At 54.2% G+C, this 25638-nt stretch overlaps 1 protein-coding gene across 2 annotated transcripts in view; it reads left to right on the top strand.

Annotated features, from left to right (window-relative positions):
* Positions 1-21207, top strand: part of MROH7 (maestro heat like repeat family member 7) — a 60377-nt gene extending 39170 nt beyond the window's left edge. For both annotated transcript variants that reach the window (XM_039239214.1, XM_039239208.1), the window contains 10 exons: positions 2391-2581; positions 6427-6564; positions 7633-7747; positions 11814-11954; positions 13284-13463; positions 14037-14192; positions 14688-14810; positions 18168-18270; positions 20328-20390; positions 20888-21207. In XM_039239214.1, coding sequence (XP_039095145.1) covers positions 2391-2581; positions 6427-6564; positions 7633-7747; positions 11814-11954; positions 13284-13463; positions 14037-14192; positions 14688-14810; positions 18168-18270; positions 20328-20390; positions 20888-21141 — 1464 coding nt within the window. In that variant the 3' untranslated portion in view covers positions 21142-21207. The remainder of the gene's footprint in view (positions 1-2390; positions 2582-6426; positions 6565-7632; positions 7748-11813; positions 11955-13283; positions 13464-14036; positions 14193-14687; positions 14811-18167; positions 18271-20327; positions 20391-20887) is intronic.
* The last annotated feature ends 4431 nt before the right edge of the window (positions 21208-25638 follow it).

Raw genomic sequence — 25638 nt, 5'->3', positions numbered from 1 at the left:
TATACTGGTGCATAGTAGACACTTAAAAGATTTGTTGAACTGATTTAGCTATTCAGCAACATTAATTGAGCACCTACTATGTGCCAGGTATGCTCATAAATTTTGGGGATTCAGCAGAGAACAAGACATGCTGGTGGAGAGAGGCAAAGACACGGTTGGGTGGAGGAGTGGGTGGCATTAACCCTTAATAGAGGAGGACACTTTTGCCCAGTTACATCCCAGGTCTTAGCCAAGGTCACAGAGCTAGTGGGTGGTGGGGCCAGGGCTCAGATCCAGATCTCCTACCTCTGAATCCTGTGTCTCTTCACCTCTCTCCCCCAGCACTGAGTTCTCTGAATAAGGCAGAAACACACCCATTCCGTCCCTGGTTTGGTCATTCATCCTCTCCTCTCTCAATCATTGTGTGTTAGCATAATCCTGAGTCGCTCATCTGTGCCTTTTGTTCAAGCACAGTTTGAGCATAGATGCAGTCAGGACTAATTTTTATCTTATGGTGCTGGTAAACAATTTGAGCAAGATCGAGCCCAGAGCAGAGCCCTATAGCCTGTCATAGAGACTTTTCCTCATGCTGCTGACCACGTTTTTGGAGATAATCATGATCTTTAGTCTACTGAAAAATGGAAAGGGTTTGGGTCCAAGAGGCTTGTCTTAGCTCTGCCGCTGCCTCACTATATGACCCTCTCTAGCCTTGGTATTTAGATCTGTAAAGTGGGCAGTGATAGCTCCTGCCTTGTCTATCTTACCTGTTCAGAAGAGTGAAATAGTGTGTGTGAAAGGGCTTCCTAAGCTGTGAAGTACAGATAACTGCCATTCATGGTCTTCACCCAGCCTTCCTTGTGTCACTTATTTCCCTGGGGACACGCCACGGGCTCTGTCGCTTCACAGTCCAATGCTCTTCCCTTGGGCCGGCTGCATGGGGGCACGGATCGTGGCCACGTCTTCGTAAAGAAGTCTTCTTTCCCACCTGTCCCCTCATTCACTCTCTACCACCTGTGAGGCTGGCGGGAAGAGGACCAGAGACCTCACTTCTTCATCTTCACACAGATGAGTGAACCTCAGGCCCAAAGAGGGCCAGGGAGTGGTGGGACCACAATGAGCCAGCCAATCGTGTGGCCCCAGCCTGCCACCTCCCCTCACCCCTGCACTGGTCTCCTGCCAGTTAGAGAGGCCTTAGCGGGCTTAGTGGGAGGTGAGCCCAGGCCAGGAGCAGACTGGATGGCAGGTGGAGAAGTTGGAAGGTGAGCGCCTGTCAGGTCCCAGGGAGCATCGTGGGCCAAATACCAACAAAGCCAAGTTTCCGGGACCTTGAAGGGCTGGTGTGGGGAGTCGTGGATGGAAGGGGCCAGGGCTTGGTCAGTAGGGATGGAGTGACAGAGTCCAGGACTGGGCTTCCCTGGCTCCCACTCAAGGCTGGGATTTATTTCTCTTGGTTGCTGGGCACCAGGGGAGCCAGTGAGAGTGGCCTGGTTTAATGGCCCAAAGTGAAGGGCAATTGGTGCCCCATCACGGTCTCTGTGCCTGTGTTGTGAAGGGGGAAGGGGCAGGTCATGCTGTAGCTGGTGTCTGAAAGCCTGGTTTTCAGTCCCAGCTCTGCTCCCAAGGGCTGCTGGGTAACCATGGGTAAGTGCCTTCTCCCCTCTGAGTTTGTCTCCTCACCTGCACAATAGGATTAAGACTCCACCTGACAGGGGCGCCTGGGCGGCTCAGTCAGTTAAGCGTCTGACTTCCGCTCAGGTCATGATCTCACGGTTTGTGGGTTTGAGCCCCGCGTTGGGCTCTGTGCTGACAGCTCAGAGCCTGGAGCCTGCTTCGGATTGTGTGTCACCTTCTCTCTCTGCCCGTCCCCGCTCATGCTCTGTCTGTCTCTCTCTCAAAAATAAATAAACATTAAAACAAAGACTCCACCTGATGAAGGTGGGAGAGGATCCCTCTACCTGATTCTTCCAGGGCTGTGTCAACATCAAGGAGGCAGGCTATTGTTCTAGCGTAGAGCTCACCCAGAGAGCCAGGAGTTGGGATGCGGTAGTGGGTATAGAGAGCTGGGCTCTCCCAATTAAAAAAAAATTTTTTTTCTAACTTATTTTTTGAGAGAGAGACAGAGCAAGCAGGGGAGGGGCAGAGAAAGGGAGAGAGAGAATCCCAAGCAGGCTCCACACTGTCGGCGCAGAGCCCGATGTGGGGCTAGAACTCATGAACTGTGAGATCACGACCTGTGAGATCATGACCTGAGCCAAAACCAAGAGTCGGAAGCCTAACTGACTGAGTCCCCCAGGTGCCCCTGGGCTCTCCAAGTTTGAGCCAGAGAAGAGCAGAGATCCAGCCCCAACTTGCTAGAGAAGCGGCCGGGGCGCCTACCAGGAGCCTGCAGCCAGCCTCCTCTCCACCCCCAGGCAGCCAGCGGGCTGTGCGAGCTCCTGTCAGTCAACAGCTGCGTGGGCCGCGTGAGGCGCATCTACCCCCAGCTGCTCCTGGCGCTGCTCATTCAAGTCCACTACCACATCGGCCTCAACCTGCCTGACCACATGGCTTTGCGCAAGGACGCCAAGAAGGACGTCCAGCCGTCGGTCTTCGTACCCGTGCGGTATGTCCCACGGCGGGGAGAGCCACCCAGCTGGGGCCCTTTTGAGAACCGTCAGGGCAATCACTCAATAGGAATTAGCTTTGGGACTAAAAGAGAAAACAGAAGCACACGTTTATGGGCGCCAGCGATTTATCAAACAACTATTGGGAGCACCTGCTGGGACGTGTGTGTCAGGCTCTGCCTGGTGCTGGACGATAGCAAGGAATCGGCCTTACCCCAGGGAGCTCACGATTTCATTTTTCCTCCCCGCCCTCTAGAGATATTATCTGTGTTAGATTTGTATCCATGGCCCACCATTTTATTTTTTGTTTTTTAATCTAGTACTTTTTTAATTTATTTTTTTATGTTTTATTTGTTTCTGAGAGAGGGAGAGAGAGACAACATGAGCAGGGGAGGGTCAGAGAGAGAGGGAGATACAGAATCTGAAACAGGCTCCAGGCTCTGAGCTGGCTTTCAGCACGGAGCCCGACGCGGGGCTCGAACCCATGAACCATAAGATCATGACCTGAGCTGAAGTCGACGCTTAACCAACTGAGCCACCCAGGCGCCCCAATCTAGTACTTTTAAAAATGTTTATTTATTTTTGATAGAGCAAGCCCACGTGCAAGTAGGGGAGGGGCAGAGAGAAATGGGGACAGAGGATCCCAAGCAGGCTCTGGGCTGACAGCAGAGAGCCCGATGCGGGGCTTGAACTCATGATCCAAAAGATCATGAACGGAGCCGATGTCAGATGCTTAACCGACTGAGCCCCTCAGGAACCCCCACCATCTTATTTTTAATTATTAACCGGTATAGGTAATATATGCCCATGGGTAAAAATCTCAAAAGACATTGAAAGTGAGTCTCCTTTCCTCTCCTTACCCAGTGACCCTTCCCAGGAAAACCAGGTCCTTTCATAAGCACACATTTACATTTCTATTTTTATACCAACAGTAGCATACTTTACAGTTAGACATTGTTGCTTTGAGTATCTTCTATATCTTGGCGACCATACATCTAGAGCCTCATTTTTTTTTTTTTTAGTGTTTTATTTATTTCTGAGAGAGGGAGAGAGAGAGAGCATGAGCAGGGGAGGGTCAGAAAGAGAGGGAGACACAGAATCTGAAACAGGCTCCAGGCTCTGAGCTGGCTGTCAGCACAGAGCCCGATGCGGGGCTCGATCCCACGAGCTGTGAGATCATGACCTGAGCCAAAGTCGGATGCTTAACCGACTGAGCCACCCAGGCGCCCCTAGAGCCTCATTATTTTTAACCGCTGCATAATATCCCTGTGAGTGCAATTTCAATGTACCATAATTCAACCAGGATCCTCTTGACTTAGGTACGTTGCAGCCCTTTGCACTTAACACACAGTGCTGTGGTGAGCTAGGGTGCACATCTTCAGGCACACTTGTGACTATACACATAGGACGAATTCCTGCAGGCAGAATGGGCTTGTCCAAGGGTCTCTGCCTGTAAATCTCGAGCTGGAACAGGGCTACCCGGTGGAAAGTGTCCTCGGGCAGTGAGTGATGAAGGGGGAGATGGGAGCACCCCCTGCGGCCCCCAGTTTGCCAAACGGCCCCCCGCAGAACGCACTAGGTCCACTAGTGTGGGAGAGTGACGGTCTCCCACGCCTTTGCTGGCACAATGGAACAGGTGTTTTTATCTCTGCCTATCTGAAAGTTGGAGGAAGGGCTGTGATTTTCATTTGCATTCCTCTTATTGTGAATGAGGTTGAGGGAGAAATGCCATTGTGTCTCCTCTTCTGTGAGTGGTGTTCACACAATTTTATATAGGACTGCCGGGGATTTTTCTTGTAAGAGCATTTTATATACTAAGGACACTAAGTCCTTGTCACTTGTATTCAGTTTGTCACTTGACCTGCAACTATTTCTTGGTTGTTTGCCATTCTGAAGGTTTACATTTGTGTGTAGTTGAGTTTATCACTTTTTTTTATATTTATAAAAAAATTTTTTTTGAGGGGCGCCGGGTGGCTTAGTCGGTTAAGCGCCCGACTTTCGCTTAGGTCATGATCTCGCAGTTCGTGGGTTCGAGCCCCGCGTCGGGCTCTGTGCTGACTGCCAGCTCAGAGCCTGGAGCCTGTTTCAGAGTCTGTCACTCCCTCTCTCTCTGACCCTCCCCTGCTCATGCTGTCTCTCTCTCTCTCTCTCCCAGAAATTAAAAAAAAAATTTTTTTTTGAGAGCTAGAAAGGATGCAAGTGAATGAGGGGCAGAGAGAGAGAGAGAAAGAGGAAGAGAGAGAGAGAAAGAGAAGTGGGGCTTACCTGAAAGCAGGGCTTGCACTCACGAACTATGAGCTCATGATGTGAGCTGAAGTTAGATGCTTAACAGACTGAGCCACCCAGGCTCCCTAATGTTTATCTATTTATTTTGAGAAGGGTTGAGGGGTAGCAGAGAGAGAGAGAGGGAGAGAAAGAATCCCAAGCAGACTCCATGCTGTCAGTGCCAAGCCCGACACAGGGCTCCATCTCATGAACTGTGAGATCATGACCTGAGTGGAAGTCAAGAGTTGGATGCTGACCCTTACTGAGCCCCCCATCAGTCTTTCCTTTTTGGTTTCTGTCGTGTGTAATGAGAGGTACACGTTGAGGGACCAGGGAGAGCGGTTGAGTTGCTGGGCTTGAAGTTAGAGCATCCTGGATTTGAGTGCTGGTTCCATCACTTGGGCTTTGTACGGTGGGCAAACTACTTCAACCTCTTGACAGTCTGGGGCAAGTATTCCTGCCCCGCAGGTGTGTCATAAGGACAAATAGGAATGCATCGCAGCGTGACACCACCTGCCAGGGTGGGGTACCGATCCTGACTCCCCTGTACTCGTGAGGCTGGCACCCCCCCACTCAGAAAGCCCGTGGGCTCCGGGCCAGACAAAATCACAGGAAAGTAGGGGAGGCGCTGGAGGAGGGGGAAGAAGAGCACATGGTGGAGGAGCTCTCAACTGCCTGTCCAGTGACAGAGTGTGGCCTCCCTGAGCTGGAGGAGGCGTGTCCGCTGGTGAAGTCCACGTGGCGCCCTGCGGCAGCCCCGCACTTTGTCGCAGCTCCGTGTCGGTGGTTGGCTCCCCCGCCCCACTGCAGGGTCAGGGCCACTCTTGCTCCGCTTTGCTGGGAGAAGCTGAGAACCTTCTAGGGAGGTGAAGATTGTAGAGTGGGCGTTTGGGGGAGACAAAGGGGCCGCGCCACCATCCACGGACTTCCTCTTAGCAGAGTCGCCTCCACCTTGTTACAGACCTTTTTTGGGGCTCCTGGAGCGGAGTGGGGAGGAAGGAAGAGGGTGGCGCCATTTTTTGTTAAAATGTGGAGCCTGATGGAGGAAACGGTGGAAGAGTAGAGAGGCCCGACGGGCAATGAGGTGGCACTGTGTCCGGGGGTGGGGGGCCTCTCCAGCGCATCCAGGTTGGGGAACGACTCCTTACGTGCCCTGAGCTGGTGAAGGCCTTGGCGGCACAGCGACTGGACGGGTGAGCAGAGGACTGTCCTGCAGGCCGCTGCCGGGTCATGGGCGCGAAGGGGAGGGGATGGGTGAGGCAGGACCCTGGGGGCAGCTGGGGGGGCCCGGCCCCCACCTCTCCCTCCAGGGAAGAGGCTCAGGAGAAAAGGGAAGATAAAGCAGCATTTCTGAAAGGAAGGGAATTTTGCTTCTGTTTACTCTCTTTCTCAGAGCTAATAATAATGTTTAAAAAGCCTCTCCTTGTGGGTACACACCAATGACTGCCATCAGTCGGCATGACTGGGAGAAGCGGGTCTGGCCAGATGGGAGCTGATGGTGGGAGAGGCAGAGGGCGGGAGGCCCAGCCTGTGGGGGCGGGGGCGGGTGTGGGAGATCTCAGCCCCCTTGTCTTGGCAGCTGGGTGGTCAAAGTGGTAAAAACCCTGCTGCTGAGGGTGGGCTGCTCGTACGAAGCCACCTTCCTTGAGGACCAGGGTGGCTGGGAGCTCATGGGACAGGCTGAGAACCACCACCGCGGAGTGTCCCTGCTGGCAAGGTGAGTCCGGGGCTGCCTGGGGCAGGGGGTGCAGGGAGGCAGAGACCCCAGCATCTTTGCACACACGTGGCTTCGCATCCCTGTCTGGGCGAGTCCCTGCCCTCGGTCCCTCACCTGATTCTGAGCCTAGTGCACACAGGGAAAATTGCGCAGCCTCCGCGGAGGCCATCTGCGGCCGTGCCAGCGCCCGGCAGTTGCGGAGCACTTAGTGCGCTTTTCACGGCCTCGGGACTTCGGTGCCCACACTCATACAGAACTGGTGGGATGGCCAGTGGTTCAGAGCGGGGCCCTGGAGTCAGTCTGCCTGCGTCTGAATCCCAGCTCCCTCCCTCCCCGCTGTGTGTCCCAGGGCAAGTTCCTTCCCCTCTCCGTGTCTCAGTTTGCCCATCAGCAGTGTGGAAGTAATAGGACCCATCTACAGGGTCCAGGATGAGGGTTAAGTAAAGTACTCTGAACAGCCCCTGGTATACGGCAAGAATGCAACACAGGTTAGCTGGCACTATCATTATGCTGACCAGTGGGCAGGGATTATCAGTGCACACTTTGCACAGCGGGATGCCACGGTGCAGAGGGACAGTTATGCATCAAAGGTCACACAGCTAGGGGGTGGCAATGCTGGGAGATGATCTCCTGGCCCAGCCCAGGGATCTTCCCTGGCAACCATGCACAGCCTCTCCTGGGGCTGGGAAGGGGCCCCTCGATTTCAGTCATGTGGCTGCTACAACAAAGGTCTGTTCTTTAAGCCTGCACCCTGAGAGCCCAGGATGGTGCGGTCCCCGGGGCTCTTGGGATACAGTTGCATTTATGGAGCACCTCCTGTGCTGTAGGCATCGTGCAAAGGGCTGTGTGCTCTGTGGCCTTGGGCAAGCTTTCCCACTCTGGGCCTTGGTTTCCCCCTCTGTAAAACAAAGCAGTTAAACTAGGTGGCCTCTGAGATCCTGTGTGTTGTGGGGGGTGGAATCCTGACTTGCCCAGGGTTTGGAGTGTCAGGGCCAGACACCCCCCCCCCCCAGCAGGCCTCCCGGGCTGGAGAGCCTCAGGGGACTGCTCGCCCCCCCTCACCCCCAGGGCCATGGTGCATTACTCCTGCCAGGAGCTCTGCCGCATCCTCTACCTGCTCATCCCGCTCCTGGAGCGAGGCGACGAGAAGCACAAGATCACTGCCACCGCCTTCTTCGTGGAGGTACCTAGGGGCAGTGGGCACGAGGCGAGGCTCCTCCCCGGCCTCTGGGGGCACAGAGCTCCATTCACATCACCAGTCATTTCTCTCCTGTGCAAACAGTACTTAACAACCGGGAGTTTCATGAGCATGATTGCTCTAGAATACGAAGACCTCATAGGGTTTCCCTCTGGTCCTCTTCTTTCCACCCCTTCACCCCATTCTACTCTCCCCAGACCCCCCTCATGCCCGGGCAACCCCCAACCTTTGCTGGGCAGTGCCATGTGCCCAGCACCGGACTAGAGCCATGAGGTTGGAGGTACAAATATGAAATTGACTCTGCCTAGCCCTCAAGGATTTTTCAGCACGGTAGGGAAGCCAGAGGTCACCGTAATTATAACATGGCGTGCCATGGAGTGACCCGTGCTATGATGGGGGCCATCTAGGCTGTGGTGGGAGAAAGGAGACTTGAGGTGGTGGTAGGGGGGAGGATCAGGGAGGACTTCCTGGAGGAAGTGACATCTAAGCTGAATTGAATGTGTGGCGGGCACTAGGGGGAGATGAATCAGCAGGTTGGTTAGGGTCAGACCCAGAAGAGGACACCCACCAACAATTATAGCTGACATTAATTAATTAAAGGATAGATGGTTTTCTTTCTTTCTTTTTTTAATAGTTAACATTTATTGAGCACTTAATATCTTCCAGGCATGTTCTTAGTGTTTTACACATATATTTAATCCTCATGACAATCCTCTGGTGCAGGATTTTCATCCCCCATTTTAGAGGGGGAAACTGAGGCACAGATTTAAGTAAATTTTCCAAGGCCACACAGCTCGTGAGTGGCAGATCCAGGATTCAGACCCAAACACAAACCCGCTCTCTCCCTCCCTTCCTTCATTCTTCTCTTTAGTTTAAAAAAATTGTGATAAAATATACATAAAAGTTACCCTTTTAGCCGTGTTTAATGTACATACCAGGGCATTAGGTGCAGTCACATTCTTGTGCAGCCCTCAGCACCTTCCGCAGAACTGTCATCACCCTTCCCAAGTGCAGCTTCTGTCCCAAACTGAAACTATGTTCATTAAACATGACCCCCCCCTCATTCTGTCTCCCCGGCTCCTGGCAACCAGCATCCTGCTTTGTGCTATGCACTTGCCATTGTACGTTTCACATAAGTGGAATCATATAATACTTGTCCTCTGTGTCTGGTTTATTTCACTCAAACTTATGTCTTCGAGGTTCATCCATGTTGTTAACACGGCTCAGAATCTCATTCTTTTTTAAGGCTGAATAATACCCCCTTATATGTACATACCCTTTGTCCACTCATCTGTCGACAGATACTTGTAAAAGGTCCACTCTCTTACTGCCACTCTTCCCGCCTCTTGTGACCTGCTGGTTGTCATGCTGGGGCCTGTGCTATCATCAGGATCTGTACAGTGGGGTTCAGAGGCAGGAGGTCCACTTTCTGCTTGAAAAGTTAAGGAAGGCTTCCTGGAGGAGGTGCCATCTGAGCTGGGCTTTGACGGGTGAGTGAAGTTTGCCAGGTGGACAAATGAACACTTGGCCTGGCCCTCTAGGCACCGACAGAACAAGCCTGGGTCTTACGGCCAGGAGTCCTACGGTTGAGCCCCAGCTCTGCCGGGTTCTAGTCAAATTTCCCTCATGCAGCCGGTGAGGGAAAGGTCAGGTGCTGTTTCTGGAGGACCGAGGTGTTCCCAGTGCTGTGCTGACCTCTTTCACGCGTCGCCCAAAGACCTGCACAGCAGCACCGCAAATAAGGACCTGGGGGCTCACATTTAGGTGAGGTGGGTGCGTGCTTCAAGGTCACACAGCTCAAAGAGTCCGGAGGATTCCGATGAGATTTGTCCGACTGGCTCCTCCTTTCTGGCCAGCCACTCGTCTCTAAGTCTGTTCGTGGCTGCCACTTGTGGTTCTTGGGGGATGTGGTGGGGGTCACACCCTGCCAGACCTCAGGGGATGCTCCCATGTCCACCACAAGGTCAGGGGTGCTAGGCTTACCCTTTCCTTAACATTCCCCTGGAGCACTGAGCAGCAGCCCTCCTCTCCGGGGCAATGTCCTCAGCCCAGGCCTTCTCCTCCCCAGAAGAGGTGGCTGCTCTTGGCCAGAGCCATGCCCACCATGTGCACTGTGGCACCTTGACGTAGCTCATGTGTCCCTCCCCAGCTTCCCCAGCCACCTATGCTGTGACTGTCTATGTGTGTGCTTGCTTCTCCCAATGGCAGGTGAACTCAGAGGAGCTCTGTGACCTTGGCAAGTCCCAGGACCCGCCTGTGCCTCAGTTTCCTCACTTATAGTATGGGGATAATAAGTTGCCCACCTCATAGGATTTTGCTGGGGATTAAATGAGTTCACGTGAAGCTCTGAGAATAGTGCTTGCACCTAGGAGTCAGCTATATTGCTGCTATCATCATCATCATCATCATCATCAATACTCTCCTCTGCGTCTCTAGTGTGTAGCCCTGAGCCTGGTACAGAGCAGGCCTGAGCATCAGTTGCATGGATGGGTGGAGGCCGGGTGGTGGGTGGAGCCCCTCCGTTCTCGCCTCCTCCCGCTCTGGTCCACTGCCCCGCCTCTGTCCCCAGCTCTCTCTTCTCATCATCCAGACACAGGGTCTCAATAGTCTCAGTAGGTAAGGCCAGGGAACGGATGGGAGAAGTGTTCTTGAGGATGACCAGGCAGGAACTGAAGACTGAACTGCTGTAGGTGGGAGGGTGGTGGAGAGAGGAAGGAGATGAGGGCGATGCCCGGCTTAGGAATGGAGAATGGGGGGGGGGTGCTAAAGGCAGCAATGGGAACATAGGAGGAAGGGTAGTTCTAAGGAGGAGAAGAACTGAACTTCATGTTGGACATGAACTCATGCACTGCAAGTGCTCCTTATGCACATACTCTACCCCAGAGCTTGTGCTAGGTAACAGGGACCCAAGGAGAAGCTCTCAGTCTGTGTTCTCAAGGAAGCCCCAGAGGGCAGAGGGGTGCAGGAGACAGATGCATACATAGACACGGGCACTAGGGTTTCCCTGTTCAGGGGCCCAGAGAAGGGGGCAATCTACCCAGACGCGACCTGAGCACATTGTCAAACATGGATTCAAGGGCTAGCCAAGTTTTAGGTGGAGACGTGCAAGGTGAGTAAGGGCTGGAGCGGAAGTGGGTACGCTCGCAGAAGGCATCCTGCCAGCCCAGAAAGGACCAAACAGCCTGGGCCATTCCACAGGCAATGGGCAGCTTAGCTAGCTTAGCTGGTTGGTGGTGAGAGTGTGAGCTATAGGATGGGCATGGCGTGAATGAGACCCCAGAACAAGCAGGGCCCGCTGGTGAAAGTCAGCGGGGGGCATGGCAGCTCTTAGCCGGAGAGTGACGTGTTCAGCCTGGCCATGAGGTGTTGATGGACACTGGATGCTGAGGTCTGGCAAACTGTTGGTTTTCCAAGTCAGAAGCTCTGGATAGCGCCGCAGGCTAGAGATGGTGCCTGGAGTGTTCTATGCCTAAGGAGAGCAGTTAAAATCCTGAGCAGGGGGACTCACTGAGGACAGTGGGCAGAGGGAAGCCAGGCAGAGAGGACAGAGTTTAGCGTCACCAACACTGACAGCTGGGTGGGGACAGGAGCCATTGGCTGGTACTAACTAGACTGGCACTGTCTAATACGATAGCCACCAGCCACGTGGGGCTGAGGCAGCCCCTGAAATGTGTCTGTCTGAATCGAAACGCATTGTAAGTTTAAAATTCATACCATGTTTCTGACCTGGTTCCAAAAAAATTTTAGAGACTAAAATATATCAATAATTTTTATATTGATTACATGTCAAAATGATAATACTTTGGATATATTGGGTCGAATAAGATATATTACTAAAATTAACATCGTCACTTTCTTCTTCGCCTTTTTAATGTGGCTCCTAGAAAATTTAAACTGACACATGTAGCTTGCTTTGGACGGCGCTGACCAGATAGCAATTGTTCACGTCCCACGCTCCACCCCTGGTCATCCAGTGTGTACTCCAGTGCGTGGGGAGACGGGGGGCTGCCCTGCCCCTTGGCCCAGGGAGTAACCACCGTCACTCCCGCAGCTCCTCCAGATGGAGCAAGTGCGGCGGATCCCCGAGGAGTACTCTCTGGGGCGGATGGCTGAAGGCCTGAACCACCAGGACCCGATCATGAAGGTGCTGTCCATCCGAGGCCTGATCATCCTGGCCCACAGGACTGAGAAGGTGAGCAGGGGTCAGGGGAGAGCTCGGCCAGCCAGGCCCCAAGCTCAAGGAAGAATGGAGTTTGGCCATCACGGACGCTTGGATGCTGGAACCCATTTATGTCCCTGCCTCAGTTGCCCCATCTGTAAAGTGGATCGATAGCTTTTAAAAATTCCCTGTACACTTCATTCTTTTTGAAATAGTTTCTTTTTTAAAAAAATGTTTATTAATTTTTGAGAGCAAGGGCATATGAGTAGGTGGGGGGCAGAGCGAGAGGGAGAGACAGAACCCTGAGCAGGTTCCTCACTGTCAGCACAGAGCCTGATGGAGGGCTCGATTTCTTGAACTTAGAGATCATGACCAGAGCTGAACTCAAGAGTCGGATGCTTAACCAACTGAGCCACCCAGGGGCCCCGGAAGTAGTTTCTAATCCAGATTTTTCAATGACCCTGAAGGCCCTGTGTATAGGAGGGATTGGGGCTGGCAGTAATTATTCCTATTTTACAAATTAGGAAACTGAGTCCCAGATTGTTGGTGCATCTTAGCGTTTTTATAAAATGTTTATTTATTTTGGGGGAGAGAGACAGTGTGCACACATGAGCGTGGGAGGGGCAGAGAGAGAGGGAGACACAGAATCCAAAGCAGGCTCCAGGCTCTGAGCTGTCAACACAGAGCCCCATGCGGGGCTCAAACTCACCAACCAGGAGATCATGACCAGAAGTCAGATGCTCAGCCGACTGAGCCACCCAGGCGCCCCCATCTTGGCATTTTAAAAAGTGCTTTGTTTTCCTCTACCCGGCCCTGTTACAGCTCATGGTCTAGAAGACTGAGGGGACAGAATGTAGACTCAAAGCTAACTAGGGGCGCCTGGGTGGCTTAGTCGGGTAAGCGTCCGACTTTTGCTTAGGTCATGATCTCGCGGTTCGTGGGTTCGGGCCCTGCGTCGGCCTTGTGCTGACTGCCAGCTCAGAGCCTGGAGCCTGTTTCAGTCTGTGACTCCCTCTCTCTCTGACCCTCCCCTGTTCATGCTGTCTCTCTCTCTCTCTCTCTCTCTCTCCTAGAAATAAATAAAAATATTAAAAAAGAAAAAAAAAAGCTAACTAACAATGCAGTGCCAACAAGGCGGTGACATCAAAGGGCCTGAGGTATCCAGGAAGGAGTCAGCGAGGATGCAGAAGACTTTGGGGATAGTGAGAGTTTGAGGGAGGGCATTCCAGGCAGGCAGCATGGCATAACCAAAAACCTGGAGGGGTTACTTGCTCCACCAAGTTTATCTCAGTGGCTCAGAGGCTGGGGCTCTCACCTGTCAGCCCAGGTAGGAGCCCCCATCCGAGGTGGTCCTCCCCACAGACTGCCAAGGTCCAGGCCCTCCTGCCCTCGATGGTGAAGGGCCTGAGGAGCATGGACGGGCTGCTGGTGGTGGAGGCCGTCCACAGCCTCAAGACCATCTTCAAGAGGCGGGGCCGGAAGCTGGCCGACAGCTCTGTCTACGTGGAGACGCTGCAGGTCCTGCTCCCGCACTTCAGTGATGTAAGGGGTCCCCCGGGGGCGGAGGGGGAGAGGGCTGGGGGGCTCTCTACCACTCTGGGGGCTGTAACAGCTGCCAGTGGCCCGCTGGGGCAGGGCCGAGCGGAGTCAGCCCAGGGGGCGGGGCGCCTCGTTCCAGCTGGCCCGCTGATTGTAAGTGGTTTGCACGGAGAAAGTCGCTTCTCTAATGGGTTCTCACGGACAGAGCGCTTTTGTAATCAAGTCCCCCCAGACATTTGCCTGGTTGCAACTGGCCCACCTAGAGGGGACACATTTTTTGATTGGTTCCCGCAGAAGGGGACGTTTTTCCACTTGGCACTAAGGCACCCTTTAGGTTAGTGGGGGGCCCTGGCTGGGGAGAGAGGGCAGAACTCTGGACCTAAGCTCCAGTGAGGGGGTGCTGGACCCGGATCAGCACCCCCCAGGTGGCCTCCGCTTTTCTTCCGTCTGCGGGCCTCTTGTGCCTGGAGCGCCCCCTAGAGTGAGGGGAAGGAAGGCCGATGCCTTCACGTGGGGCTGAGGCCCAGGGAGCCTCTTGGAGGAGGGAGCCAGCCTGAGCCTCCGGATCTGCCCCAGTTTCGAGAGGAGGTGCGTTCCTCCTGCATCAACCTGTACGGCAAGGTGGTCCAGAGGCTGCGGTCGCCCCACACCCCAGCCATAGAGGAGCAGCTGATCAGCACCTTGGTGCCCCTGCTGCTGACCATGCAAGAGGGCAACGCCAAGGTGAGCCAGGTGAGTGTGCGTAGGCACAGGGCCCTGTGGCCGGAAACCAAGCCAGAATCACTAACCGTCTGTCATGGACCAGCCCATTTCCCAAAGGCACCATGGTAGAATTCGTCCTCAAAACGAACCACCGCACTGTGCATTTCAAAGTGTTTTTCTACGTTCTTTTATTTATTTAAAAACCACTTTAAAGTTTGTTTATTTTTAAGAGAGAGAGCATAAATGAGGGAGGGGAAGAGAGAGAGGGAGACACAAAATCCAAGCCGGGCTCTAGGCTCTGAGCGGTCAACACAGATGCGGGGCTCGAACCCACACACCGTGAGATCGTGACCTGAGCCAAAGTTGGATGCTTAAATGGCTGAGCCACCCAGGCACCTCGTGCACCATGCGTTTCAAATAGGATTTGATTTTCCAAAAGTCCGTTTCACAAAACTTTTTCTGAGCTATGTTCTGGCTGTCCTAGAATTCCCCCAGCGCTGGCATTGTCTTCCTCTTGGTCCCCAGAAATGTGTGAAGACCCTGTTCCACTGTTCTTGCTTCATGGCGTGGGAATTGCCAAAGAGAGCATATAGCCGGAAGTCCTGGGACAGCCAGCAGCAGACGGTGGCCAAAATCTGCAAGTACCTTGTGAGTGCTTTCAAGGCTACGTGGTTTTCAGACGAGCATGCTGGAGGGGGCAATTCTTTCCTCTTCTCTCCCTTCTTTTCGCACCAGCATCCTGACTCCCAGTTCCACCACGGCCCACACGTTTTGGCTTCTGAACGTGCATCTGCATTTCTGGCTTCTCACTTCTAGCGCCCCTCCCCGGTGGCTTACTAGACACCTCCCTGGTGAACCACAGACACTTCAAGCTCAGCATGCCTCTCCTGAGCTCATGGCCTGCTTCCCACTTCAGTTCTGCTCTGTCCCTCTCGATCCCCAGAGTAGAAACCTAGAATTATCCTCGACTCCATGTCTGTTGCCTTCCACAGTGGATCGACCTTTAATATCCTAAATATCGCCATTTTTTTCCCTCCCCACCCCCACTGTCCTTGCCCTTAGTTCAAGACATGGATGTCTCCCAGCTGGGCTGTGGGTCCAGCCGTCGCCTGGCTCTTTCGGTCTTGAATCTTTTCTCTCCCGATCCCATCCCTACTTGGGCCCCCAGAGCAGTCTGGTTCAAACATGAGTCTGTCTGTATTATACCCCTGCTTCAAGAGCTTCATTGGCTCCCTTTTCTGCATCAGCAATTGCCAGGGTGTATTCTCTGTGACACCCATTCCGACAAGAAACACCGCCGAGGGGAGAAAAGAGGTTCTAAGGTGAATAAGTTGGGGGAACCACTGCCTCTTCCACTTGCTCTTCCTCTTCCTCTTGGAGGGCTGCCATGCCATCAGGTTATTAAAGGCTCTGGAATGTTCTGTGCTGAGGTTTTTCATGGTGGTGGGAGCCATGGTTTCCCTGAGATATTTAGTTATTTATTTTAAGTAGGTTCCATGCCCCACATGGAGCTTGAACTCACAACCCTGAGATCAAGAGTCAGATGCTCTACTGACTGAGCCTGCCAGGCACCCCTTCCCAAACTTATTTAACCACAGAACCCCCTTTCTAGGTAACAGCTGAGGGCGTCCTGAGGTAGGAGCAGGCCAGGAACACGCGGTACACGCGCCCTGCGGGATGCAGCCCTGTCCTGCTGCACAACATTTGGGAAGCTTTGCCATCTGGTCCCATCTACCTCCCCCCTTGTCACAGGCCAGGCTCCCCAGGACTCAGACTCTGAGACAGAGATTAGCACGCGGGAGGTTTATTCGGGTGCGCCCTTGGGATCAACTCCTGCGGAAGGGAGGGCGGGGGCAGGAGGAGGGGTCAAGCTGGAGTGTAGCTTTGGGGGAGATCTCAGCCAACACTGCAGGGAGATTCCCCAAGCTGGGGCCAGGGGCCAGGGTTTTACACCCCTGTGCCCATTTGTTACCAGATGCCAGCCACCCTGGGAAGGGACATGACCTTGGGCCAGCAGTTCCCTTCAGTGGAGGCAGTGCTGGGGCAATAGATCCTTCACACCAGTCTGGGCAGGGCAGGCCAGCACCCTCCATGCCAATCTAGAGAAACCATGCGGAGTAACAGACTGCTCCTGGGACTACGACAAGGGCTGGGCACCACCATTATTGATCCTGCTCAAAGCCTCTGCGATGCAGTGTCTACTATTATTACCATCACTTACCAGAGGAAGAAGGAGGTCTGGAGGAGGTGTCTGGCCAGGGCGCTAGTTCAGATACCTACCGCGACCAGTGCCCGGGCAGAGAATGATCGTGAGCAGGAGCGGTGGGGGCTGGCGGCAACCTGGAGGGCCCGGGAGCTGTTCAAAGCACCAGTGGGTGCTCTGGCTTCTTGCCAGGTCCTCCAGTTTCACTAGAAAAGCTAGAAACCCAGATTTTTATAAGACATTAGTTAGCAATCAATTGGCTCATTTAAAGCGCTGTGCTGGCCACTGCTCTGCCAGCGACTTGTGGCTTATGGCGGCCAGCTTGTGACCTCTGTGTTAGACCCCTCTGGATTCTGTTTTGTTTTGTTTGTAGATTTACTTATGTATCTAATTTGGGAGGGGAAGGGCAGAGACAGAGAGGGACAGAGAGAATCTTTAGCAGGCTCCATGCCTAGCACAGAGCCTGAAAGCAGGGCTCCATCCCACAACCCTGGGATCATGACCCAAGCTGAAATCAAGAGGCAGATGCTCAGCAAACTGAGTCACCCGGGTACCTCGAGATTCTGTTTTTGCTCTTACAGCATCAACAGGTTTGCTGATGTGAAGGTCAACTTCTAGCCTTAGCTTTAAGAAAGGACCAGTAACCCTTTCATTCATTCATTCATTCATTCATTCATTCATCCAACACTTCCTGGGATCTAGGCCACACCAACCTTTGTCCAGGGTGCTGAGGTCTCTGAGCCGAGAGAGCTGGCCCCTTCTCTTGAGGGAAATCTGGACCCAGTGGGGGACGTAGATATGAGTAATCATTGCACACTGTCATAGGTCCCAGACACATGACAAGTGGCGAGAGCAGCTCTGTCTGAGGGTCGTGAAAGGCTTCAGGGAGGAAGTGGCTTCTGCGATGAGCTTCAAGAGATGAGAAAGATTCATCAGATGAAGAGGAGAGGGAAGGGCATTCCAATCAGGAGCACTTGCTAGGACCAGGCACAGATCTGGGGATAGTGAGGCCACATTCTGGCACTGAAGCACAGTGCACACAGCAGGTGGGGGCAGTGGTGGAAACTGAGGCTGAGGGGCATGATTGTGAAGGCTTTGATGCCAGGCCCAGAGCAGATTGTCAATAGGAGAGTAATCATATTAGATTTTTCTTCATCTCTCAATAGCCTCTTAGCAAGATGCTTGCCCCCTAGTTTCTACTTGATCGAACTCATCCTGAACACCACTGTCAGATTATTTTGCCCAAAACGTTGCTTTGTCATTGCTCTATCAAGAATAGATGTTGGCTTCCTATTTTCTAATGCATAGGTATGGCTTATTCCTGTCTGGCTCTAAGACCTTCCCAACTCTCCAATTTATTTATTTATTTTTTTTCTTATGATCACATTTTATTTGTACAATTCAACTCTCCAATTTATTCCTCACTGCTCTGTAACTTGAATCCTTCACCCTGAACAAACCTATCTCTTTATCTATCGTCTCCCTTGCACGCCGTGTCCATTCTCACTAGACTGACTTTGATCTTTAGAACTTTCCTTTGAGCTGTAGCAGGGGGTGAATTAGAAGAGGATACACCCAAGGCAGGAAGACCATGGAAACGATTGTCGCAATCTGCTGAGAACAGATGCAGCCTGGCCTCTGGGGGTCTCAGGCAGAGGCCAGGATGGTGGCAGAGAAGTTTAGGAGGCAAGGGGCCAGGGCTTGGCTGCCCGGCAGGGTCACCATCCCTAGCTTTGGGAGGGGTGGATGGGTAATTAGTGCCTCTGAGACCCCAGCACTCTTGGGCTTTCTCTTTGTCCCAGGTGACGACCCACCGAGACAGCGCCCCCACGTTCCTCAGCCAGAGCCTGGAGTATGCCAAGAATTCCCGGGCCTCCCTCCGGAAGGCCTCAGTCATGTTCATAGGTAACCTGGTAGAACTAGATTTGCACCTGGGGCTCTGCCTGCCCTGTATTTTGCTTCCCCGCCCCCCTTGGAAGGAGGCTGCCGGCCCTCCGGGCACCTGGGAAATGCCTCCCTTTGTGTGCGAGGCTTGGCCAGCAGACAGTCGTGGTGCAAATTAGAAAGGTCTTCCTTCCTTTAGATCCCTGCTTGGAAAGTGGGCCACAGGGTGGATCCAGCCTGGAGTCCTTGTGCAGTTCACAACCTTGGCAACTGCACAGTGGAACTGCTCTTTCCCCCCTCCGTCCCCCAGGCCCAGCAGGAGCCTACCATTGACTGTGGTGAGAGGGGCCAAGCTGGGCCATAGAAAGTGTGAAGTAGAATCTCAGCTCCATGATCCCCTTTCTGGGTGACCCCAGCTGAGTCCTCTATGCCCACTGAGCCTCGGTTTCCTCGCCCACAAAATGGGGGTTAGCTCCGGTTTTACAGATTAGATGAGAATACTTTTTAATAATGTGAAGACTGGCTACTCAAGGTGCTCCCTCAACATCAGCTCACTCCACATTTCCCCAAAACAACTAGATTCACCTCATTTGGAATCCCCACCCCACCCCAGACCCTTCCGATGGCAGGTGGAAATGTCTCCTCCCAGCAACTCCCCTCCTCTCCCTCAAATATCCACACACGCCTTCACCAGGTGCACAGGAGCTTGGAGAGGATGATGTTCCCAGCCCTCACTTTGCAACATTTCTTTTAGTTCTTTCCCCCAATTCACTTGTGGTTTGCATTAGTCAGTCGCCCATGCACCCATTCACTGGCTCATTTAGCAAATGTTGCTTGATGCTCCACTCTGCATCAGGCACCTGCTTAGTCTAGAGAAACAGAGAACCTTCTGGAAGTGATGTGGATGGCAGGGGTCGGGGTTGTGCCGTGAACCTGACCCGCGCAGGGACAAAGGAGCAATGCCCGGGACTGGGGGCATCCCTCAGAATGTGGGGGCCTGCCCAGAAGAGGCTTCTCACCCAGAGCACCATTATTTCCTAGATGCCCACATCCCTAAATCTTGCTTTGAATTAGCCACATCTAATAGTGATGGTGTTCAACAGCCTTGGGGGTGTTCTCTGTGCCGGGGAACCAAAGTGGAGTCAAGGCCGCGTCTGCCACAGGCAATCTCTGGCCTGATGCAGGCGTTCCTAACCTCCTGTGGGTTTGTGAAACCCTGAAACAAGCTATGAACACTTTCCCCTAGAAAAACGCACGTGTGCGTACAATGGCACGTGTGATTTAAGATCCTCAGAGACTGCCCTTCCCACTTCCCCACCCCGAGTGGGTCTAAGCTTGAGACCCCTGGTCTGGCAGGAGATATAAGTCACAAAATACATCCGAGTATATACAGATGAGAGAAACTCAGATGCTCTGGAAACCCAGAGAGACACCTAACCAAACCTGGGCGCGGGGTCAGGAAGGTTTCCTGGAGAAGTAACCATGTTGAGCTGAACATTCAACGATGAATAGGAATGAGCCAGGCAGAGAGACGCGGGATGGGCCTAAGGAGAGGTGAGAGGTACGGCCTGACCCAGTCAAGGACCTGCAGGCACTCTGGGACCCAGGCGTGCAGGCTGGGAGCGGGGGAGGCCTGACCCACGTGGCCGAGGAGCGGAGTCTCATTCCCTCCAGGGCCCCACCGAACACCTGCCGGAAAGGTGTGCAAGGCGCTCAGTGTCTTACCACTATTGCTGCTCAAACTCCCCGGGAAAGGGGCCAGCTGAGGCAGCATCCTCCCCGAGTCTCAGACGAGGACACTAAGGGCCAGCCCGGGCAGGGGCCACTGAGGGCCGCACTGTCAGAGTCAGCTCTGGCCCAGATCCTGTCCCTGTCCTGGTGCCATCTCTGTCCTCTGGGCCCACCATGTCTCCTAGGACTCCACTTGGGGAATCTGTCCCAGGGTCAAAGTGAAGTCTCTTTATGTCCTCATTCGTGGGTCTCAAGGAGGGTGGGAGAGCTTCTCTCAGGAGGTCTGGTCTGGGGGCAGGGGTCGGAGTCGGGAGGTGGATGCACTCACCTCTCGGCTTACACTCAAGGGTCGCTGGTCCCCTGCATGGAGAGCATAATGACAGAAGACCAGCTGAATGAAGTTAAAGAGGGTAAGTCCTGCCCTGCGTCTTTGAGATCTCAGGGGCCAATGAGAGGATGAGTGGGCTCGCAGTGGGTGACAGAAAACAGAAGGGATAGGTCCCAACGCAGGGGGCATTGGCTCAGTCCAGCTGTGCTAGTCTTCATCCCTGGTGAGCAATGTTAAGTACCCTGGGTCACCGAGACACAGAACGCACAGCCCCACCCTAGGGGAGGTTACAATCTAGGAACCCAGGCTAGAAAACAAGCCCCAAAGTATTTAGTACAGAGCAAGTGGTCCGGACTCTTCATGGGGGCAGATTAGTTTTGTAACTGGAGAAATTGATGAGGTTTTAACTTAGGCTTCAAAAGGCAGAAACAGTTTGAAGGGCTGGGAGGAAGAGGAGATGAAGGGATGCCAAACAGAATGCCTGCGCCAAGACACGGCAGTGAGAAGGGAGGATCTGCTGTGGGACCTTTGCGGGGGGCCCTGGCCTTAATGAGCGGCCTTTCCCTCCCCACGACCCAGCTCTGGAAAACCTGAGACACGACCCAGAAGCATCAGTATGCATCTACGCGGCCCAGGCCCAGGACCACATCCTGGCCAGCTGCTGGCGGAACTCCTGGCCGCTGCCACACGGGGACTCATGGGTGTGCGACCCAGCCACCACGCACCGCTGGAGCCCTAGCTGTGAGAACCTGCCCACTTCCCACCAGCGCCGCTCCTGGATCATGCAGGCCCTGGGCTCCTGGAAGATGAACTTGAAGCAGCGATGTGCCTGAGCCCCCAGCCCTCCCCAGGGGCGGCCACGGCCATGCTCATGATAAACGCCACATGGCTTACCTCTCCCCCTGACTGTTTCCTCACGAGAGACGCCCCACGCCCCGGGGCAGCCATTGCTCCATGCGGCACATCTGTGAGATGAGTGTGGCCTTCGTTGTGGACTCAGGCAACATTTACAGATGCACAAGGGCTACTTCGTCCACACTTTATAGGTGGAGAAGCCGAGGTGAAGTGCCTTCCTCAAGGCCACAGAAAAAGTCCACTTTGTGCCTCAGTGTCCCCTCTCCCATAGAGTGGTTAGAAGAACCATAAAAGATGATTGGGGTGGCTTTAGGGGAAGGAAAGGGACAGACGCCCCTACCCCATGACCTCATGCACTTCCTGGAACCCTGACCTCTGAGTCCCACCCTCAGGTCATTGCCCAGAGGTCGGTTGTCTATCATTTGTCTAACATTTACTGAGCACCTAACCTGGGCCAGGCCTGTTCTGGGTGTTGAAGGAGAGCAAAGCCCAGTCCCCAACCCTGGTAACTCATAGTCTGATGCAGTGGTTCTCAACAGGGTGATTTTTGACATGCAGGGACTATTTCACAATATCTGGAGGCACTTTTGATTGTTACAACTTGTGGAAGGGGATACTGTTGTCATCTAGTGGGTAGAGCCCAAAGATGCTGCTAAGCACAGCACAGCCCCCAGTGAAGAATTATCCATCCCAAATGGTTAAAAGTGCTGGGGTTGAGAAACTTTGGTCTAATGGAAGTATCAGAGACATGTAAAGACATCCGTGCCCACCAGGGCGGTGCTGTGATGAAGGAGCTCATGGGAGCTTGTGAAGCCCAGAGGATGTACCTAGGCCAGCTGGGAGTAGGGGTGTCAGGGGCAAGACCCCCCACTAGGGGGTTTGGAATGAGGATACGTGGTGGGCATGAATGGAGGAGAGCAGGGCACATGGGACTGAGGACCAACTGCTGATACGCAGCTTCAGTGGATCCTAGAGTGTGTGTGCATGCATGTGTGTGTGTGTGTGTGTGTGTGTAGATCAGGGCCAGGGCCAGCTCACCATGGCCTTGGAGGCTGGGTTAAGGGAGCAGCGGGAAGGCATGGTGCGGTGTTAAGCAGGGGAGAGATGTGGGCAGATGTCGGCTTTAGAAAGCTCCTTCCTCTGGAGGATACAGGAACCCCGCAGGCATTGCTGGTGGGAGGGGGGATGGGAGCAGACGTCTGGGACACGAATCCGTCATGATTCATTCATACGGAGTTCAGGCATGCCATGACCCGGCAGTTCCACGCATGGGCACACATCTTGGAGCTCTCCCCAGAGATCCATAAAAAGAGCTGTTATGAGGTCCATTGCAGCGCGTTATTTGTGGTGCCTGGGAGAGGAGGAGGGCTGGGTACCCATCCTCGTGGGTGAATGGGCGCCGGGGAGTCCCACGTAGCACTTCACAGGCAGTGGGGGTACCTGTAGCACCTTGGATGGGACCTCAAACCTAGTGCTGAGGGAAAGAGTACATTAAAAATGTATGCACAAAAGAAGCCACAGTTTGCAAGAATACTTACAAGCTGAAAATACACATTAAAACACAGGCCAGTGGGAGGGAGTAAGGAGGAAGGCTCTGGGCCTAAAAGGGAATGAATGATAAAAGGGAGGGGAAGAAAGCTCACGCTGTGGCGGAAGGAAAGAGGGGTGGTGACCAGGAGCATGGGCAGGGAGACTCTGCTGGAGGCTCCGGGTTGGGGGGGAGGAATGGAAGCCTGAACAGCAGGGCAGGACGGAGAAAGAAGACTGGACCCCGGGGAGAGAGAGGGAGGGGAGTTTTCAAAACCTGGTGGTTGACAGAATGGAGGAGGGGGAGGGAGAGCAAGGCGCTGAGGGTGGTGCCTGCCTTTCTGGGCGGATGACTGGGTCAGTGGTGTCCCCCGCACTGGTTGACCCGTTAGGATCAGAGGCACCTTCGTGGAGAGAGGAGTTGAGGCTGGAGGTGGTGAGCTTGAGAGGCTTGGTGTCGTGATAGTAGGGACGTCTTCCAGGTGGCTGGCTGCACAGTGGCGACCTTGGCATAAGGACCTGGGATGGAAGTGCGTTGGGGATTCCTCGCAGACAGGGCTGAGGTGAGATTCCCCAGGGCGAGAGTGTAGAGTACATGTAAGCTCCTGCTGGGATGAGGAACCCAGGAAGTTGACCACACAATCCTCTGCCAATAAATGGTAGGCCAAGGCCATCAGGATTCTGGGGCTAAGAGAGAGTGGGAAATGGGGGTGGTCCTTGTGCATCACGTCTTCCATTGCCAAGAATGTTCACAAGCATGGCCTCCTTGGAGTGTTGCGGTAGCCATGTGGAGTTATGGCGAAGGTCAGGCTGGCTTCACTGCCCTCACTCTACAGACGACAGGACTCCAAGGTGAGTGGGGCTTGTCCAAGGTCACACAAGAGAAAAGAAGTGTGGGTCTCGAAGGTCTCCCAACTCCCATGTCTGAGCCCTTTCCACCCAAAGACATTGCTGGAACCCAGGTCTGGGCTGGCCTTGGCAAATGACAGCTGCCACATTCCGGTCTGGGTGGCTTCTCAGCACAACAGAGGCTGACGAGCTCAGTGACTGGCCAGCGCCCCCCAAGTAGTCTCAAGTCAGAGAGCGCTCGGCAATCACTTCCTTTTCTGAGCCTCCCCCAACATCACCTTTAAAATGGATTCTTGCCTCACAGAGTTTTATAGGAATCAAATAAAAAGGGAAGCCAAAGGATCCGCAGGTTCTGTACCCTAGAAGAGAAAAGATAGTGAGGAGGAGAATCAGAAGGGGGCCCATTAGGGAGCCCGCTGGAGGATGAAGGGGGGAAAGGAGGTGCCGAGTTGGCGGGGAGGAGGCACTTGGACCAAGTGTTCTGCTGGGCACTGGCGGGCAGCTGGAAGGGGAAAGCCGCAGGCCTGGCCCCGGGGGCCACAGCCCTCCGTGCCTGCCCGAGCCCTGCTCTCTCTCCCACCCGTAGCAGATCACGCCCAAGCCTGCCCGTCCCACAGCCACGCCTCCCATGCCTTCTCTTCCCTGGTCTCTCACCAGCACCTCAGCTCTGAACCCAGCCTCCTCCCATCAATCCTTCACCTTCATCAACCCAGGCCTCCCCAAGACAAATCTGTCCTCAGGTCTATCGCTGGCTCATTATCCTCTGCAAGTTAAAGGCCGGACTGCCCTCCGGCCCCCATCCGCCTTGCTGGCCTTTCCCCCTGATTCTTGCGGTGCCCGGCAGGCCAGGCTCTTACACACCGCCCTGCCTCTCTGCCCAGGGGCTCCCGCTGTCTAAGATGCTCAACCCCCTTCCAGAGCTCGTCTGTCTCCTCATCTCTGCTCTGCTCAGCTCCGCATTGCCTCCTCTGTGAAACCTTGCCGAACCCCCGAGGAAACACCCACTCTTCCGGGCCTCCACTGTGCAGACTTGTGACTGACCCCGGTTTTTGGTCTGCTGCCTGTCCATCTCCAGGCTGTGGGCTTCCCGAGGCTGCAGCAGCCACCGCAGGGCGGCGCTGGCCATCTGCTGGGTAACCCTGCGGCAGCAGGAAGGCACGCCTCGCCTGGAGATCCTGTTTCCATGCCAGATCGCGTGAGTGGGGAGGTGGTTCGCCTCAGGAACAGGCACGTCTGATCACATAGCCCCTTTTCTCAAAACCCTCCATAAGGTTCCACTGAACGCTGGGGCGCCTGGGTGGCTCAGTCGGTTAAGCGTCCAACTTCGGCTCAGGCCATGATCTCACAGTTTGTGGGTTCGAGCCCTACGTCAGGCTATGTGCTGACAGCTCAGAACGTGGAGCCTGTCTTCAGATTCTGTATCTCCCTCTCTCTCTGACCCTCCCTTGCTCATTCTGTCTCTCTCTGTCTCAAAATTTTTTTAAAAATTAAAAAAAAAAAGGTTCCACTGCACGCTGAGGAAGACCCAAGTCGCCAGAATCACTACTCATCATCCCTCCCACCTCACTTACTCACCCTACTTCTCATTCTGCTCCAGGACCCCCTCCCCGCCAGCTCCACTCGCTGGGGCTGGGCTCTGCCAGTCCCCGCCATGGAGAGGGCTGTCCCCGCGCCCCCACCCCCCAACAGGCCCTGGCCACTCCAGGCCTCCTCCTTTGCTTGATGCCTGTACACCCAGTTTGGAACTTTCCCCTGATAGCTCTTGCTAGCACCTGACAACCTCTTATAAATTACGTTCACCGGCTGTCTCTCCTCACTACCCTCTCAACGCCTGGAGAGCAGGGGTTTTATCTGCTTTGCCCACCACTGTATACCCAGCGACCGCAATAGGCCTGAACACACAAGGAGCTTAGGGAACACGTGTTAACTGGCTGGACAAACGAGCTAAAGAAGTGATAAGGGAGCACTGCGGGGCGTTGGGTTTATCCGCCACCCCAAACACTGAGGGGCGGGGCTGAGGCCCGCTGAGGGGAGGGCCGGGCGGGGGTGGTGCTGGTCGTGGAGGGGTGGAGCCCGGGTCGGGCCGGAACCCAGGTAGG

The sequence above is a fragment of the Hyaena hyaena genome, unplaced genomic scaffold (genome assembly GCF_003009895.1).
Source record: "Hyaena hyaena isolate Hyena2069 unplaced genomic scaffold, ASM300989v1 scaffold_5, whole genome shotgun sequence".
Taxonomy (NCBI): domain Eukaryota; kingdom Metazoa; phylum Chordata; class Mammalia; order Carnivora; family Hyaenidae; genus Hyaena; species Hyaena hyaena.
Note: the sequence above shows the minus strand (reverse complement) of the source record. Positions and strands in the feature narration are given on the sequence as shown.